Raw genomic sequence first — 13,860 nt, 5'->3', positions numbered from 1 at the left:
AATTTTTTTGCTCCCTTTTCTTTTTTATATTAGAAAACAGAACAAAGTCTAGTCCTCATTTTGGGGTATATGGTGGGGAGTATATACTGTACTGGAAGGTAAAGGGAAAGGTTGTGGTTTGATTTCCTATAGGAATTTTTACACTTTCACCGTTTGTGACAAAAGATAGATCTAGCTTTTCCGCCCTTTCTTAGGGATAGGCCTTGTTCAGTACTCCTCTACTTTTTAACTCAATGCATGCATAGTCTTCTGATCTAAGGAAATAATCATGGCTCTACTACATCTCTAAGACAGACCGTCTATCGCTTTCTTTTTTTTTGGAATAAAAACCGTCTATCCCTTTCTTGTCCAGAGTTCTCACGTTTCTCCGCCTCCAGCCATGAAAAGAAAAATAAACTTTCTTACAGAAAACAAGGGAAAAGCTAGCAACTGCCGCCAAACAATAAAAGGCTGCTAAAAATACATTGTGGACTAGTAGTACAAATAATAATATTAGTAGTACAGTTTCAAAAAAAATAGTAGTACAAGTAATAAACGGGAAGCACACAAGATAATGGCATGGAAACTTGCCTTGCTATTGTGAATTGGTGAAGGTCATCCCTATTTTTTCCTCTAAACAAGAGGTCACCTTATTTTTTAGGTCCTACTTGCAATTCCCATTCGGATGAATTTTATGATGATGTTCATTAATAATTGACATTATATATATACTGGAAGACAAATTAAAATATAAAATCTAATTCTAAATTATTTCCTTATAAAATATATATATGCTGGACATTGATGGATGGAAGGAGTAATAACTATAGCCTTAGGCCCTATTAAGTTTGCTAAATCTGGCAAGAATTTGGGAACAAAATTTGGGGAACCTAGACTTGGCTTCTTTGAATTTTGGAAGCAGATGGAAACAAAATCAGAATTGATGCTCAATTCTCATCTTGAATTGGAGGACAACTAGAGCAAGGCCTCTAGTATCAAAAGGTTGGACCTTCTTTTATTCAAGAACTCGACACATATCCCAAGCTCCTGGTTGAGGAGCCGCGGCAGCCGGGGCGCAACCGGACGAGCCGGCTGCGGCGGCCGGGGCGCAGTGGGAGGAACCGGCCGCAGCACCCGGGGCTCGAATGGAGGGGCATCCCACGATGAGAGTGGGGAGGCAAAGGGGCAGCGCACGACGGTCAGGGCGCGACTGCGACAGGCGTGGGAGGCGGCACGGGGTTGGGGAGATTTTGCTAGGGTTTGGGATTTTCTTTTAATTCGTATCTCAATCTGGAAGTGGACCCATGAAAATATAGCGGGACATATGTGCGCCACTCTCCGTTTTTTCCCGCACGCGTTTTAGTTTTCGTACTACATGCCGAGTAGAAATGGATTCCTGTCGGTTTCTGATGCCCGTCAGGAATCTGAAGCCCGTCGGTTTTTGAAACGGATTCCCAAACCGATAGGAATTTCCTTCTTAGTTCCCATTGGGATTTGGCAACTGATATGAGTTATACTACTTTCCGATCGGTTTCTGGGAAACTATCAGGACTATAATTGTAGCCGACAGGATTGCTCCTCTCTCTAGTAGTGGAAGGGAACAGGCAGGTCTGAGATCTTCTTAAGCCTCTACCAATGGCCACCGCTCCTTTGCCACTAGCCATCACCTCTGACCTTTGTTGTGGATGGACCGCCTCTAGTCGTTGTCACATTGAGAAACCACTATTGAATGTTCAAGAACAACTAGAGGGTAGGGCCTCAAGGATCCAAAGAATGAACCCTCTTAACTCAATGTCCCTCCCAACTCTAGAAGGAACAAACGAGGTTTATGTGGTCCTTATATTATGCTAGTTGTGAGCAACCCCCAACCACACCAACCATCTAGTACTCATCTAACTCTACAATCATCCACCATTGGTATTTTCCAACGTCCATCTCCTTTGACCTTCCTCCAATGATCACTGTCATGATGAGAAAAGAACATTTAAAAGTTGGCGGGCAACTAAAGCAGGGTCTCCAGGATCCAAAGGTTTAACCCTCTAATCTGAAGACTCAACACCCTTAGGTCCAGAAGGAACATATGAGGTTCATGAGATCCTTATGCTAGTTGCTTGCAACACCTGACCACGCTGACAGTTTGGCACTCATCTATCACTACCTTCGACTATCGTTGGTATTTGCCATCAACTATCGCCTTTGACCTTCATTGTCATGGACTGCTGATAATTATTTTCATGGTGAGAAGTGAGAACCACTTTGAAATATGAAATGGGACCATGGTACACACAAAATAAAATTCAACATATAGATCAACCAATATCACAAGTCACAAACACAAATTAGTATGAAAACATACACCGGTGTATATCTAACATTCCATTTTGGGAGGGCTACCAAGACCAAGGAGTATTAGATCACTTTGAAAATCACCTTCTTCCTCAAGTCCGACCACCACCGGCCAACCATAATACTTCCATTGTGGCATGTTAACTCCTTCACAAAACCAAGTTGATTGTTATTGTTGCCTCCCTCTCCAAGCATGGCCTCAACTCCAAAGCCCCAGAGTAGACCTGAAGTAGTCGTAGAATGGGAGAAAGAAGGGGACATGAAGGTGATGGCTGGCTTGTTAATGCTAGACAAGGCCTAATCTAACTAAGGATGTGATAAGTTTCACTCCTTGTATAAGTAAGCTTATTTGATATCAAATTAAAGCGGACTATAGGACCTAATTAGGTCAGTTGGTTATATAATTTGACACAGTAAGGAGCAAAATGGAAAGGTTGGTATTATAGAATAACATAACGTCACAATTAGACAGTATGGATATACCGTAGTCGGGGTTTAGATACCAAATCGACCATTATACCTTTTTAGGTTTTCCTAAATAGAGGGGGTACACAGTTATGTCCTCTTTGTTTTGAAAGCCAATTATATACCTTGATTAGTAATTAGTCTTTGTATCAAACTTACTGTGATGCACACATTAATTTCAATTCGTTGGATTTTGCAATACAAGAATAGTCATTGATTATTAGAATCGATCTTATCGTTGCAGTTGTAGTTCCAAAACGACTATGAAAATGTTTTCGATCTTGTCTCTTGTTGAAGGAAAGATCTCCCAAATTCCCAAAAATAAGTAACCAGCATGAACATAATGAGATCACTAATAAATAGCAATATGATTAACTGTATACAAAACACATGCATGGTGACGAAACTTGAGATCTGGATTGAAGACTACTTAGGCCCTGTTCAGTGGAGCTCTGACTCCTCCACACACTGTAGAAAGGAGCTAGAACCGGACGAAGCCGTATCAAATAGAACCTTACTTCAGCCAACATTTTTTTGTTCTTTGCTCACAACACAGGGAAACTGAAAACAAGTTACAAACTACTACAGAACAATACATACTGACCCAAGCACACGGTCAGGACTCAGGAGGCATCACAAGTCCAGTTAAATCGATAATACATACACATTGTTTTCGAATTCTGGAATAGAAAAACATACATAATCATCACGGATAGTAGACGGTAAGATCACATGTCCAGTACTCGAAGGAACCGCATGAGATAATCGCAGTCGATCGCCGGCAGCCCCTCGGCACCTGACGCAGCTTCAGCCTCCTTACTGCGCCCCACCCGGGCCGCCGCGACCAGGCATGCCGATTTGGAGCAGCAGATCCTTGGGAGTGAGCCGAGGCACTGGAGGAGGTGCAGCAGACGTGGACGCACCGTCGTGGGTGAAGTTATCCCCGACGACGGCCAGATCAGACACGCCGGCCTGCGACACCGGCAGCTCTCGGTGGTGGGTAGGGGCGGCAGCGGGAAGGAACTGCGAGGCCAGGACGATGGGCTCGGTGCTGCTTAGTACGGTGCTCGCCGGATTGGTGGGCGGCATCTGCACGTTCTGCGGTGTCAAAACACAAGCGCCCGGGTTGGAAGGATTGACGACAGCGGCGCCGCCATTGGCGGCGGCTGCAGCAGTGGCGGGACCTGAAAGGTGGAAAAACTGTGTGAACGCTGGCAGTGCCGGCGCCGTGCCTTGTTGCTGGTGAGGGGGCACCACCGCCGGTGCTCTCTGCTGACGCTGTGGCTCTTCCGCGGCCGCCGACGCAGACAGCAGCCAGTTGTCGAAGGACACCTGAGCCGCCACCGCCGCAGAAGGCTCGCGGCGGCGCACCGGCGCAGCGGGCGTCGACAGCGCGAGCACGAGCTCCGTGGACACCTCCTCCGGCGCCGGCGCCGCACGCGCCCAGGCCGGCTCGGGGAAGTTAGGCTTGGCCCAGTGCCCGCGAGTCACCCTCGCGGCGGCGTCCCACGCGTACGCGGCCTCCTCGGGGGTCTTGTACGACCCGAGCCACACCAGGCGCCGGGTGTGGATGTTCCGGATCACGGAGTAATACCTGTTTTTGCGCTGCTGGACGCCGCGGTAGTTCCGCACCGGACGCATGGCCGCCAGCCGCGCCGCTCGCTCGGTCCTCGCCAAGGCCGCCGCCTTCCTCGCGAGCTCGATGATGCTTCCGCCGCCTTCCATCCTCGCGAGATCTGAATTCGATCGCCCCCTGCCGGATGGATGGATGTGCAGCGGCTGCCGGCGATGTGAATGTGCTGCCAGGGTTCGACTGCGTTTTTTTAAGACTCCTATAAGGGCTCAAGCCACAGCCGGCGGCACGCCGCTCCCTCCTCGTGTTTCGACTGGCCGACCTGTGCATTAGCTCCATGCCAAATATGCCATATCGATAGCTTGCCATATCGATAGCGGGGCGTTCGGCGGGCTGTGTTCGCCGCCCGCCCCCGGTTCAGCCTGCCGCAAGAGTGCGTCCAGCGCGCCGCGCGCGCGTTGCATTGGGCTAGCTGCAACTGCAACGGACTCGGCCGCGTCCGCGAGCCAAGGGATAGTGACGATATCCATAAGATCGCAAGCCAAAGCGCGCGGCTATACGTGATAATGGCCGCCGCGGCTTTGCTTGCATCGGTGTGGTGCTCCATCGTTGGCAAGGCAAGGCAAGGCAACGTGATGCACGCCATTTGTCTAGTTGCAAGCCCACACCAAACCGCCACGGCAACACTAGGTGAAATCTCTCGATCGAGCGGTGCCAAAAGTAAAATGGTGAGCAATATTTACAAGTCATGGATGGATACACAAACAACGACTTGGTAAAATAAGGGTTGATATATGCATGAAAAGTGAAAAAAATGGATAGATAATGGCAGGTTGATCGTTTGCATTGCTAGGGTTAGAAGCAGAAAATATTATAATCATGATGTTTGTGTACATTTTATTTGTGGTTGCATAATTGTCGTTTTTTAGGTGTATAGAAGACTTTCACGTAAGCAGGGATCAAGATGACGACGTTACAGACTTTTTAGGTGTATAGAGTATAGAAGACTTTCATTGAACTTTTATAAAATTTATTACCATGTCTAAAATCACTGAAATATACTATAAATTTGGTAGAATGTGTGTGCGTGTCTTCATAGGAGATGAGTGTACAAACATGTATGAGCATCTGTATTATGATTCGTAAAAAAAAATGAAAGATATTTCTTCTCCATGTAGTATATATTTGAAAAAACATAACTTATTTACGTGAGCTTAAAAGTATAATTTATATGAAATTGTAAAGGTCGATAAAATTTGCAGCTTTATAGCTCGTTTTTTCTATTGATGACCATTTTTATACTGGAAAAATTGATACGATCATTTTTTTATTGGCCAAGGCTTCCTAATTTGTGAATTTTAATTAGTTATTTTATCGTTGTAGTGTTATATAGAGAGATATATATACTGAGCCCAGCTGCTAGCCTCGTGGAGATCGTATTTGAGCCTAGCTGCTACCCTCCAGGAGATCGAGTGGGATTTTGTTCAATCCAGTTTTTCTTCTACCGGAGATCTTTTTTTTCCGTTTACTAGATAGCGTGCCCGTACGTTGCTACGAGACAACTAAATTTTTTATACTAAAAACACACGGATCGCACGATAAGATAACAATACTGTTAAATTAAATACTGACGTTAAAGTGATATTTAATTCAAAAAGCAAAGTTCATGAAATTAACACAGTCACGGAGAGCACGGCGTCGCAAGCTCACAAACTCTACTGTATAGACTTTTTCGTGATATGTCTAAGATAATATTTTATATCGGCAGAAAGAATTCTCCGATATCCATTTCTTTCATGCGCTAATAAATCCATGAATAAGTTCCGCTGCATCTCTATATAATCCTGTACACACAGGTTCGAGTATATATGTAAATATTAATGCCTGTCACATGGATAATATTGCGTGTCTTAAAAAATCTCTCATAAAATTTTAAAACAAAGTATGTTATACTCACCGTATAAATATATGTGGCTTTAGGACTATTCCACACAGACATATATTGTAGAATAAGGTATCCACTTGAGTGTCTGTTCCAATGTGTTGAATTAGGTGTTGTAATTCTTAATTTCGACATATTTTTCAGGTCAAGGCAACCAATGATGACACTTTTCTTAGTGGTTCATAGTTTTATGGTGTACCTCTTGACTATCTGAGTAAGGCCAAGTTACTACTGCAAAGGCTCAGAAAAGCTGCTGAGAAGTCCAAGGTTGAGTTCTCCTCCACTATGCATACTAAAACATATGTCCCCGTTTATCATTGCCGATGCTTTTGATGCAAAGCAATTCAATATTACCATGATCAGATATAAGTTTGAGTCTCTTGTGAGCAATCTCATAGAGGCACTCTCATCCTTTATGTGATCTGCCTCAAGGATATTGGCAGGACGATGGACTCATGTTGGAATGTCACACCAAAAAGTGTCCACGTTTTGTCCACGATTTATTTCCTATGAATACATGCGGGTACTATGATAACACTAACTACACCAAATGAAAAATTAGAGAGAATTTGCATTGCCTCCAGAAGAATTTATTTATTAAGTTGTTTGGACTCTACGGGTAGTTTTGAAATATCTGTTTGCATGTCTTACCTCGTATCCTAATTCAAAATTTTGTAGTTTAATTAGAATATGGGGAAATGATTCAAAATAAAAAGACCCAAGGGCAATTTCAGCAAGAAACAACAAGCGAGGGCAATGGAACACGTGAGCGTGAAACCAAATGAAAGGATGAAAAAACTGTCCCTTTTGCAAATGTAAAGAGAAGTAATTAAATGTTAGCAGATTTAGCAAGGTTCTCAGAAATGCAAAAATGTTCCTTTTGTCTTAATTCTCTTTCCTTTTGTGTTAATTCTCTTTCCTTTTGCTCGTTGCCATGTATGCTGGTGCATGCAAACATGCAATGTGTATATGGATAGCACAATAATTTTTTACTTTCTATTTTACCGTGATTCCTCTATCACATGATAGGTAATATTCAATCAAGGAGAATCGCACCAAAGGACGCAACATGTGGGAGATATCGTGGGATCACAGGCGTGGGCAGACGGACGAACCAAAATAAATATCGCACCAAAAAATATCCACACTTTGTTGTTTTTAGTTATAGGAGATATAGTCTGATCGTACCAAGGGATTTGGTTCGGAACTTGCAGCCCGCGCAGTCCACGCGCGCACACCAAGGGGAGTTGGACAAAACCTCTACCTATTTTTTAGGTGGTCACCAGGTAAACAATCAAGTGTAAAATAGAGAGAATTTACGGTTTTTTGCATGGTTGTTTGTGCAACCGGTTACACTGAGGTAAACGATCTAGTTTTTGTGTCGTGCATTGCACCGAGGTCATGATTTTTAGATTTAACCTCAGTAATAGGACGCGGACGCGTGAGCACTAAGGATTTCATATCTGACGCAAACACGTGGATTTGATCTTTGTGTGCGAATCTATGTCTGTTACGATATTCACTTCCTATATATACCCCCGTAACCGAGTTCGGGCAAATGGATGGATATCTCCTTTCTCCTTTACATGCCGCCTTGCCCTATCCGTCACCATGATGCACCCTCCCTTGCGTTGGTGTGGCCACGTGCGGAGCTTGGTATGGTGCGGGTAGAGCTTGGTTCAGCGGAGTGGGGTGGAGCTAACAACGTCACTACTGGATTCAGGCGCTTTGCCGAGTGCCTAATGCACTCGGCAAAGGCTACTTTGCCCTTGGCAAAGCCTTTGCCGAGTGCAGCACTCGGCAAAGAGCCTCCGGTAAAAAATCCGTTGGCAAAGAATTCTTTGCCGAGTGCCTTTTATCGGGCACTCGGCAAAGAAAAGTGACCGTCACGGCGCCAGTTCCATTAGCTCATGCTTTGCCGAGTGCCATGTCAGAGGCGCTCGACAAAGATTTTTTTTAATTTTTTTTCAAAAATTCTTTGCCGAGCGCCCTGCCGGGGAGGCACTCGGCAAAGATTTTTTTTATATAATTTCTTTGCCGAGTGCCCTACCAGGTCGGCACTCGGCAAAGATTTTTTTATTTTTTTCGTAATTTCTTTGCCAAGTGCCCTGTCAGGGCGGCACTCGGCAAAGACTTTTAAAAAAAATCTTTGCCGAGTGCCCTGGCCCTGGCACTCGGCAAAGCTAGGAATTCTACAAATGCAGAATTCCCAGCTTTGTCGAGTGCCAGGGTCAGGGCACTCGACAAAGAGGCTAATTTTTTTTGATTCTATATTCACAAACACAGCATATAAGAGATATATATAACATCTGTGACATCACAAACACAATATAGCACATATATATCACATTCATCTCATCACAAAGGCAATACCACATATATATAACATGTCGATCACACAATATCTCACATACACGACATCACAAGCATAATAGGTCCAATATCCATCGAAACAAGTCGATAGTCGATCATAGTGCATCACATGTCCATCAAGCGGTGAAAAAGAGATACAAACTATAGGTGGGGAGGAAACTGAGTGTCTGGTGAAGGAAAAGTGTCGTCGCCTGCTTGCGCCTGAGATGGGTTATTCGAACCCGCCGATGGAGGCTGCATAAAGTACAAGAGATTGCATCTGTTAGAGTGGTCATCTAATGAAAGCACTAGTCGAAGCAATTTGGTTTCATACTCACAGGACTAGCTATAACTAGCGGCAGCGGTGGAGCGAACTGCAGCACAGCTACACCATGCATTTGCCCAAAGTTCTGCAGGAACGTCGTAATCTCCGCTAGCTGCTTGGCCTGCCTTTCCCGCTCGGCCCGCTCGGCCTGTCTTTCCCGCTTGGCCTGCTCGGTCCTCGCCGCCAGGTCCCGCAGCTCCTGAGCCATCCTCTCGTTCTCGGCCTACAATATTTCAATCGAATGTTTCAATAATGCAAAGGTAACTAAGTTATTTAAAGATCAATGTACGAAGAGTTAAACGGGACTAACCTGGAGTGCGTCGACCCACTGCTGTGAAGGGGACGGCCGTTGGCGTATGGCCGGGCCTCCGCTCGGGGTCTGTGCTCAGATAAAGGAGAGGGAGGGAATCTCGCTGGGCTCGAGGGTGCCATCGCCAATCTAGTACCGCCCATGCTTCTTGCCTTGTCCGAGCCTCATGACCATTGTCCCATCGATGTCATCGGTGCTCGGATCCTAGTCTGGCCCATGGACCGACCTTGCCTCTGACGCGTACGAACTGTTGTGGGTGTGGACGCTCAGGTTGCTGTAGGACTCGGGCGGGTCATCCGGGGTGAAGGTGACAGCGGACGTCGCCTTACCCTTGCGGGCCAGACCATATGCCATGAAATTGGAGATGGACTGGCCACCATGTGATGCCAACTGCGAGAAAGACAACAAGATGATTAGAAGAAACATGTAGAATGGAGCGTCAGAATACTAAAAATTCATGTACCCATGCTTGCTTGTACGCGCCGAGGCTGTGGCTACCTTGATGGTGTGTGGGGCCTGTCGCTGCCATATGCCGCTCCCGCCCTGCCTCGTGGTCCTGGATATAACCCTCCGTGAACCACCTATCCACGATCATCACCCAGCAGTCCCGATACGACTCGCACCACCATGGAATCATCTACATGTCATAAAGAATTTGAGATGTAAGAAGACCAAATTAAAGCTACTTAATCTCAAAACGAATTAGTACTATTCTTCTTCATTTACCTCAAGGTACTATTCCCGGGTCAGCGTCCTCTGTCTTGCCTGTGTCTTGGTGATCTTCTCACCAAGGTGCGTGGCGTAGTACTTGACGATGCAAGTGAGGCGCTCCTCGTAGTGCATGTCGGTGATTCGTTTCCTGGCACTTTTCACCATCACCTTCTCCGCCCTGTCCTCCTGTCCCTCTTCACATCTAAAAAAAGTCTATAGATAGACACAATGTATCAATTCATTATGTCAAAAAAGTCAAATGAATGCGATGTATTGATCAAAGTTGTGCGAGCGAGACTTACCCAGAACTCTCTCCTCACCCGCTCCTGCTTATCTCCACATGCGTCGGGGGCATCTTTGTAGTGGTCCCACGATTTGGCCGGCTCAGTGTTCCCCTTGTGCGTGATAATGCCAGGGTAAAATTGCCTGCACCCAAGACCTAAGATGTGGTTGGGGTTGCATGAGTCACCAGGCGACGCAACCAGCCAGTGCCTGCACAAGTCATTAACAAACATTATTAGTTTCTCTGACAATTTTCAACAGGTTATATGAAGTAGCTATGATAAAATCTAAAGTTACTTACCTGTCCCCCTGGGGGCGGATCACTGGGCGTAGGGGAAGAAGTGGAGGCCTAGGGAGTTTCGAGGGACCTCGCAAGTAGATCCTGGCCACAGCAGAGGAGTCCGAACCAGCTGTGCCTCCAGCCTTGCCGCCCTGTTGTGCCTCGTCTCCCTCGTCGTCCGTCTGCTGAACCAGCTCCTCCTCATCCGAGGAGTCCGGGGTACGGCGCTCCTCCTCTGGCATGTCACGCGGCTTGACTAGAGGAGGCCGGCCCCTCCTGCTGCCGCTGCCGCTACCACTGCTCCTGGCCCTCTGCCTCCTCCCGTCCAACGACCCCTCTTCTGCATCCGGATCTGCATTGCGTGCCCTCATGAACCTCGAGTTCATGTTCCTTGGCCCACGACTGCCCCCCATCTTTGTTCAATCACCTGCAATTAAAAAGAAACAAACAAGACATATTAGTACATGTGTTAAAAATAGATGCTAAATAAATAAACAAAACACGATTACAAAATAACATAGTATTACATGTATTAGAAGTAATCATCATTATTGGGATTATCTGGATCATATGTCTCATCATCACTATCAAAATTGTCCAAATAAACAACACTGCCCGAAGGTTCAATGTTGCCTTCATCGTCATCGTCTAAATGTAATCGCTCAAGCATTTCTATGTCCTTGGCATTTTTCACCTCATCTCCTTCTTCCTCGTCATCTTCCCTTTCATTGTCTACTTCCATTCCGATCGCCTCGGTTAAGTCTGTCACCAACCTCCCTAGTAGCCCATCTTCTTGATAGAACTCTCCTTCATATGTGTTTGGGTTGAAGTTGTAATCTTCATCGTTTGGGACAGCTAGTCTACCATGTGGTGATACCTGGTGCACAATAGCCCAACCCTTAAGAGTCTTGTTTCCTTGGCACGCGTATGGAAAATAATAAACCAACATGGCCTGGTGAGCCACAATAAAGACATCTTTTCCTTGATAGACGGAATCTTGTCGAATCTAGACTTGACCAATATTAGGGCTCCGTTTCGTTAGTCGAGGATTGAACCAGTGGCATTTGAACATGACGAGATGAAGAGGTTTCGAACCATAAAATGAAAGTTCATAGATTTCTTCGATTATGCCATGATACTCGAGGCCATCAGTGTCGGGAGTACAAACTCCACTGTTTGTGGTTTTTTGATGGGGCCGAGCTCGCTCATAGCTTGCTGTGTGAAAGCGATATCCATTCACATCATAACCTGAATAAGCTTTCACCTTATTGTTGAAGCCATTTGCAACCTGTCTCAACTCCTTACTCATAGTTTCATCGGTTTGGGCCTGCAAGCGCAAGAATGAAAGATTGCCGGACAAAGTATGCGAAACTCGAAATCTCAAACTAGGTATGAGGTAAATTGGGCAATACCTTTGTTTTGAACCAAGAAATGAAATCATGCCTCCCTGCTCCCGGACCCTGTGAAAGAAGGGTATCGGTTTGCCATGGGGTAGGACCCCTTGGTTGATGTTAGGATACATGAATAAATTTCATGTGCAAACGAGAAAGAATCAGTTGGATGCAGAATAGTGACGGCGTATTGAAACAAGTTCATTGAGAACTTACTCAATGAACGGCTTCACCTCGGTTAGGTTCTGCAACACATATAGCATGATACTGCGCCACTCTTCATTATCCAACCTCTTATTGGTCGATCCACTTGCGCTTCCGAGTTGCCCTTGGAAAAGGCTGAGGTTGGATTCATTCTCGTCAGCATTGTAGCGAGGGAGTGGATTATGCATGCTAGGAAGGTTCGTTGTGTAGTATAGCTGTGTGAAGTTTGTCACCTCCTCCAGAATGGAAGCCTCTACAATGGAAGCCTCAATTTTGGCTTTATTTCTACATTTTTTGCGAACGGCCTTCAGACATCTCTCGATTGGATAGCACCAACGGGCCTGCACGGCCCCCCATACATGCCTCATACGGGAGGTGCACAATCAAATGCTGCATCGACAAGAAGAAGCCGGGTGGAAAGATCTTCTCCAACTTACAAAGCAACTCAGGTGCCACTTTCTCAGAGTTTGCAACCACGGTCCGAGATAGCTCCTTGGCGCAAAGCTAGCAGAAGAAATAGCTCAACTCTACAAGCACGAGCCAGACATGCTCAGGAACATAGCCTCGTACCATCGTCGGACAAAGCCGCTCAATCCATACGTGGTAGTCATGACTCTTCATCCCATTGACTCGCATAGTGCCTAAGTTCACTCCCCTGCTCAGGTTCGTTGCATACCCATTAGGGAACATTAACGCCTTGATCCATCATAGTACTTCCCTCCTTTGTTCGGGTTTCAAGATGAAATCGGTCTTAGGCCTTTTCTAGTTCTTGCCATTTGCAGGAGTCCTCATCTCTTGCTGTGGTTTATCGCACAACGTCGCCAGGTCCACTCTAGCCTTAGGGTTGTCCTTAGACTTGTCAGTGTCCATGAGTGTTGCCCAAAGTGCCTCAACGATATTCTTTTCAGTGTGCATTACATCAATGTTATGGGGCAGTAGGAGGTCATCGAAATAGGGGAGCCTCATCAAGCCGGACTTATGAGTCCACATGTGTTGCTCACCATATCCCACAAAACCACCTTCTTCATTGGGCACGAGAGCATCTATCTGAGCATGAACCTCAGCACCAGTCTTCAAGTGCGGTCTAGGGTCCGTGACTGCGACACCTTTCCTAAAGTTCTTAGTGTCTTGTCAGAATGGGTGGTTGGAATATAGGAATTGACGATGTTGATCGAACGACGAATACTTGCCACCCTTCTTCAACCAAATGAACCTCACAGCTTCCTGGCATATTAGGAACGGGAACTTCCCCTAAACACACCAGGCACTGAATAACCCATACGCCAGGAAGTCATGCATGGAGTATTGGTACCAGACGTACATTTTGAAGCTTTGCTTTGTAGCTCGGTCATATGTCCATACCCCTTCATTCCAAGCTTTGATCAATTCATCAATCATAGGCTCCATGAACACACCCATATTCTTCCCCGGGTGTCTAGGAACTATCAATGTCAAGATCATGTTATGTCGTTGAAAGGCGACGCCAGGGGGGAGATTGAGGGGGATAACAAACACGGGCCAACATATGTAAGGGGCGGCCATCATGCCATAAGGATTGAACCCATCTGTTGCCAGCGCGACACGTATATTACGACACTCATCGGATTTCAGACGATGTTTGTCATTAAAGCTGGTCCATGCTTCACCATCAGATGGATGTACCATCTTGTCAGGATTATACCATTTGTCATTCTTGTGCC

The 13,860-nt window shown here is 45.9% G+C and overlaps 1 protein-coding gene across 1 annotated transcript; it reads right to left on the bottom strand.

The window, feature by feature from the left end:
- Positions 1-3,606: 3,606 nt before the first annotated feature.
- On the bottom strand, positions 3,607-4,515 carry LOC136529583 (ethylene-responsive transcription factor ABR1-like). The gene has a single exon (XM_066522658.1). It carries the CDS (start codon positions 4,513-4,515, stop codon positions 3,607-3,609), a length of 909 nt encoding a protein of 302 aa, XP_066378755.1.
- Positions 4,516-13,860: the final 9,345 nt, after the last annotated feature.

The sequence above is a fragment of the Miscanthus floridulus genome, chromosome 19, assembly GCF_019320115.1.
Source record: "Miscanthus floridulus cultivar M001 chromosome 19, ASM1932011v1, whole genome shotgun sequence".
In the NCBI taxonomy this organism is placed as follows: domain Eukaryota; kingdom Viridiplantae; phylum Streptophyta; class Magnoliopsida; order Poales; family Poaceae; genus Miscanthus; species Miscanthus floridulus.
Note: the sequence above shows the minus strand (reverse complement) of the source record. Positions and strands in the feature narration are given on the sequence as shown.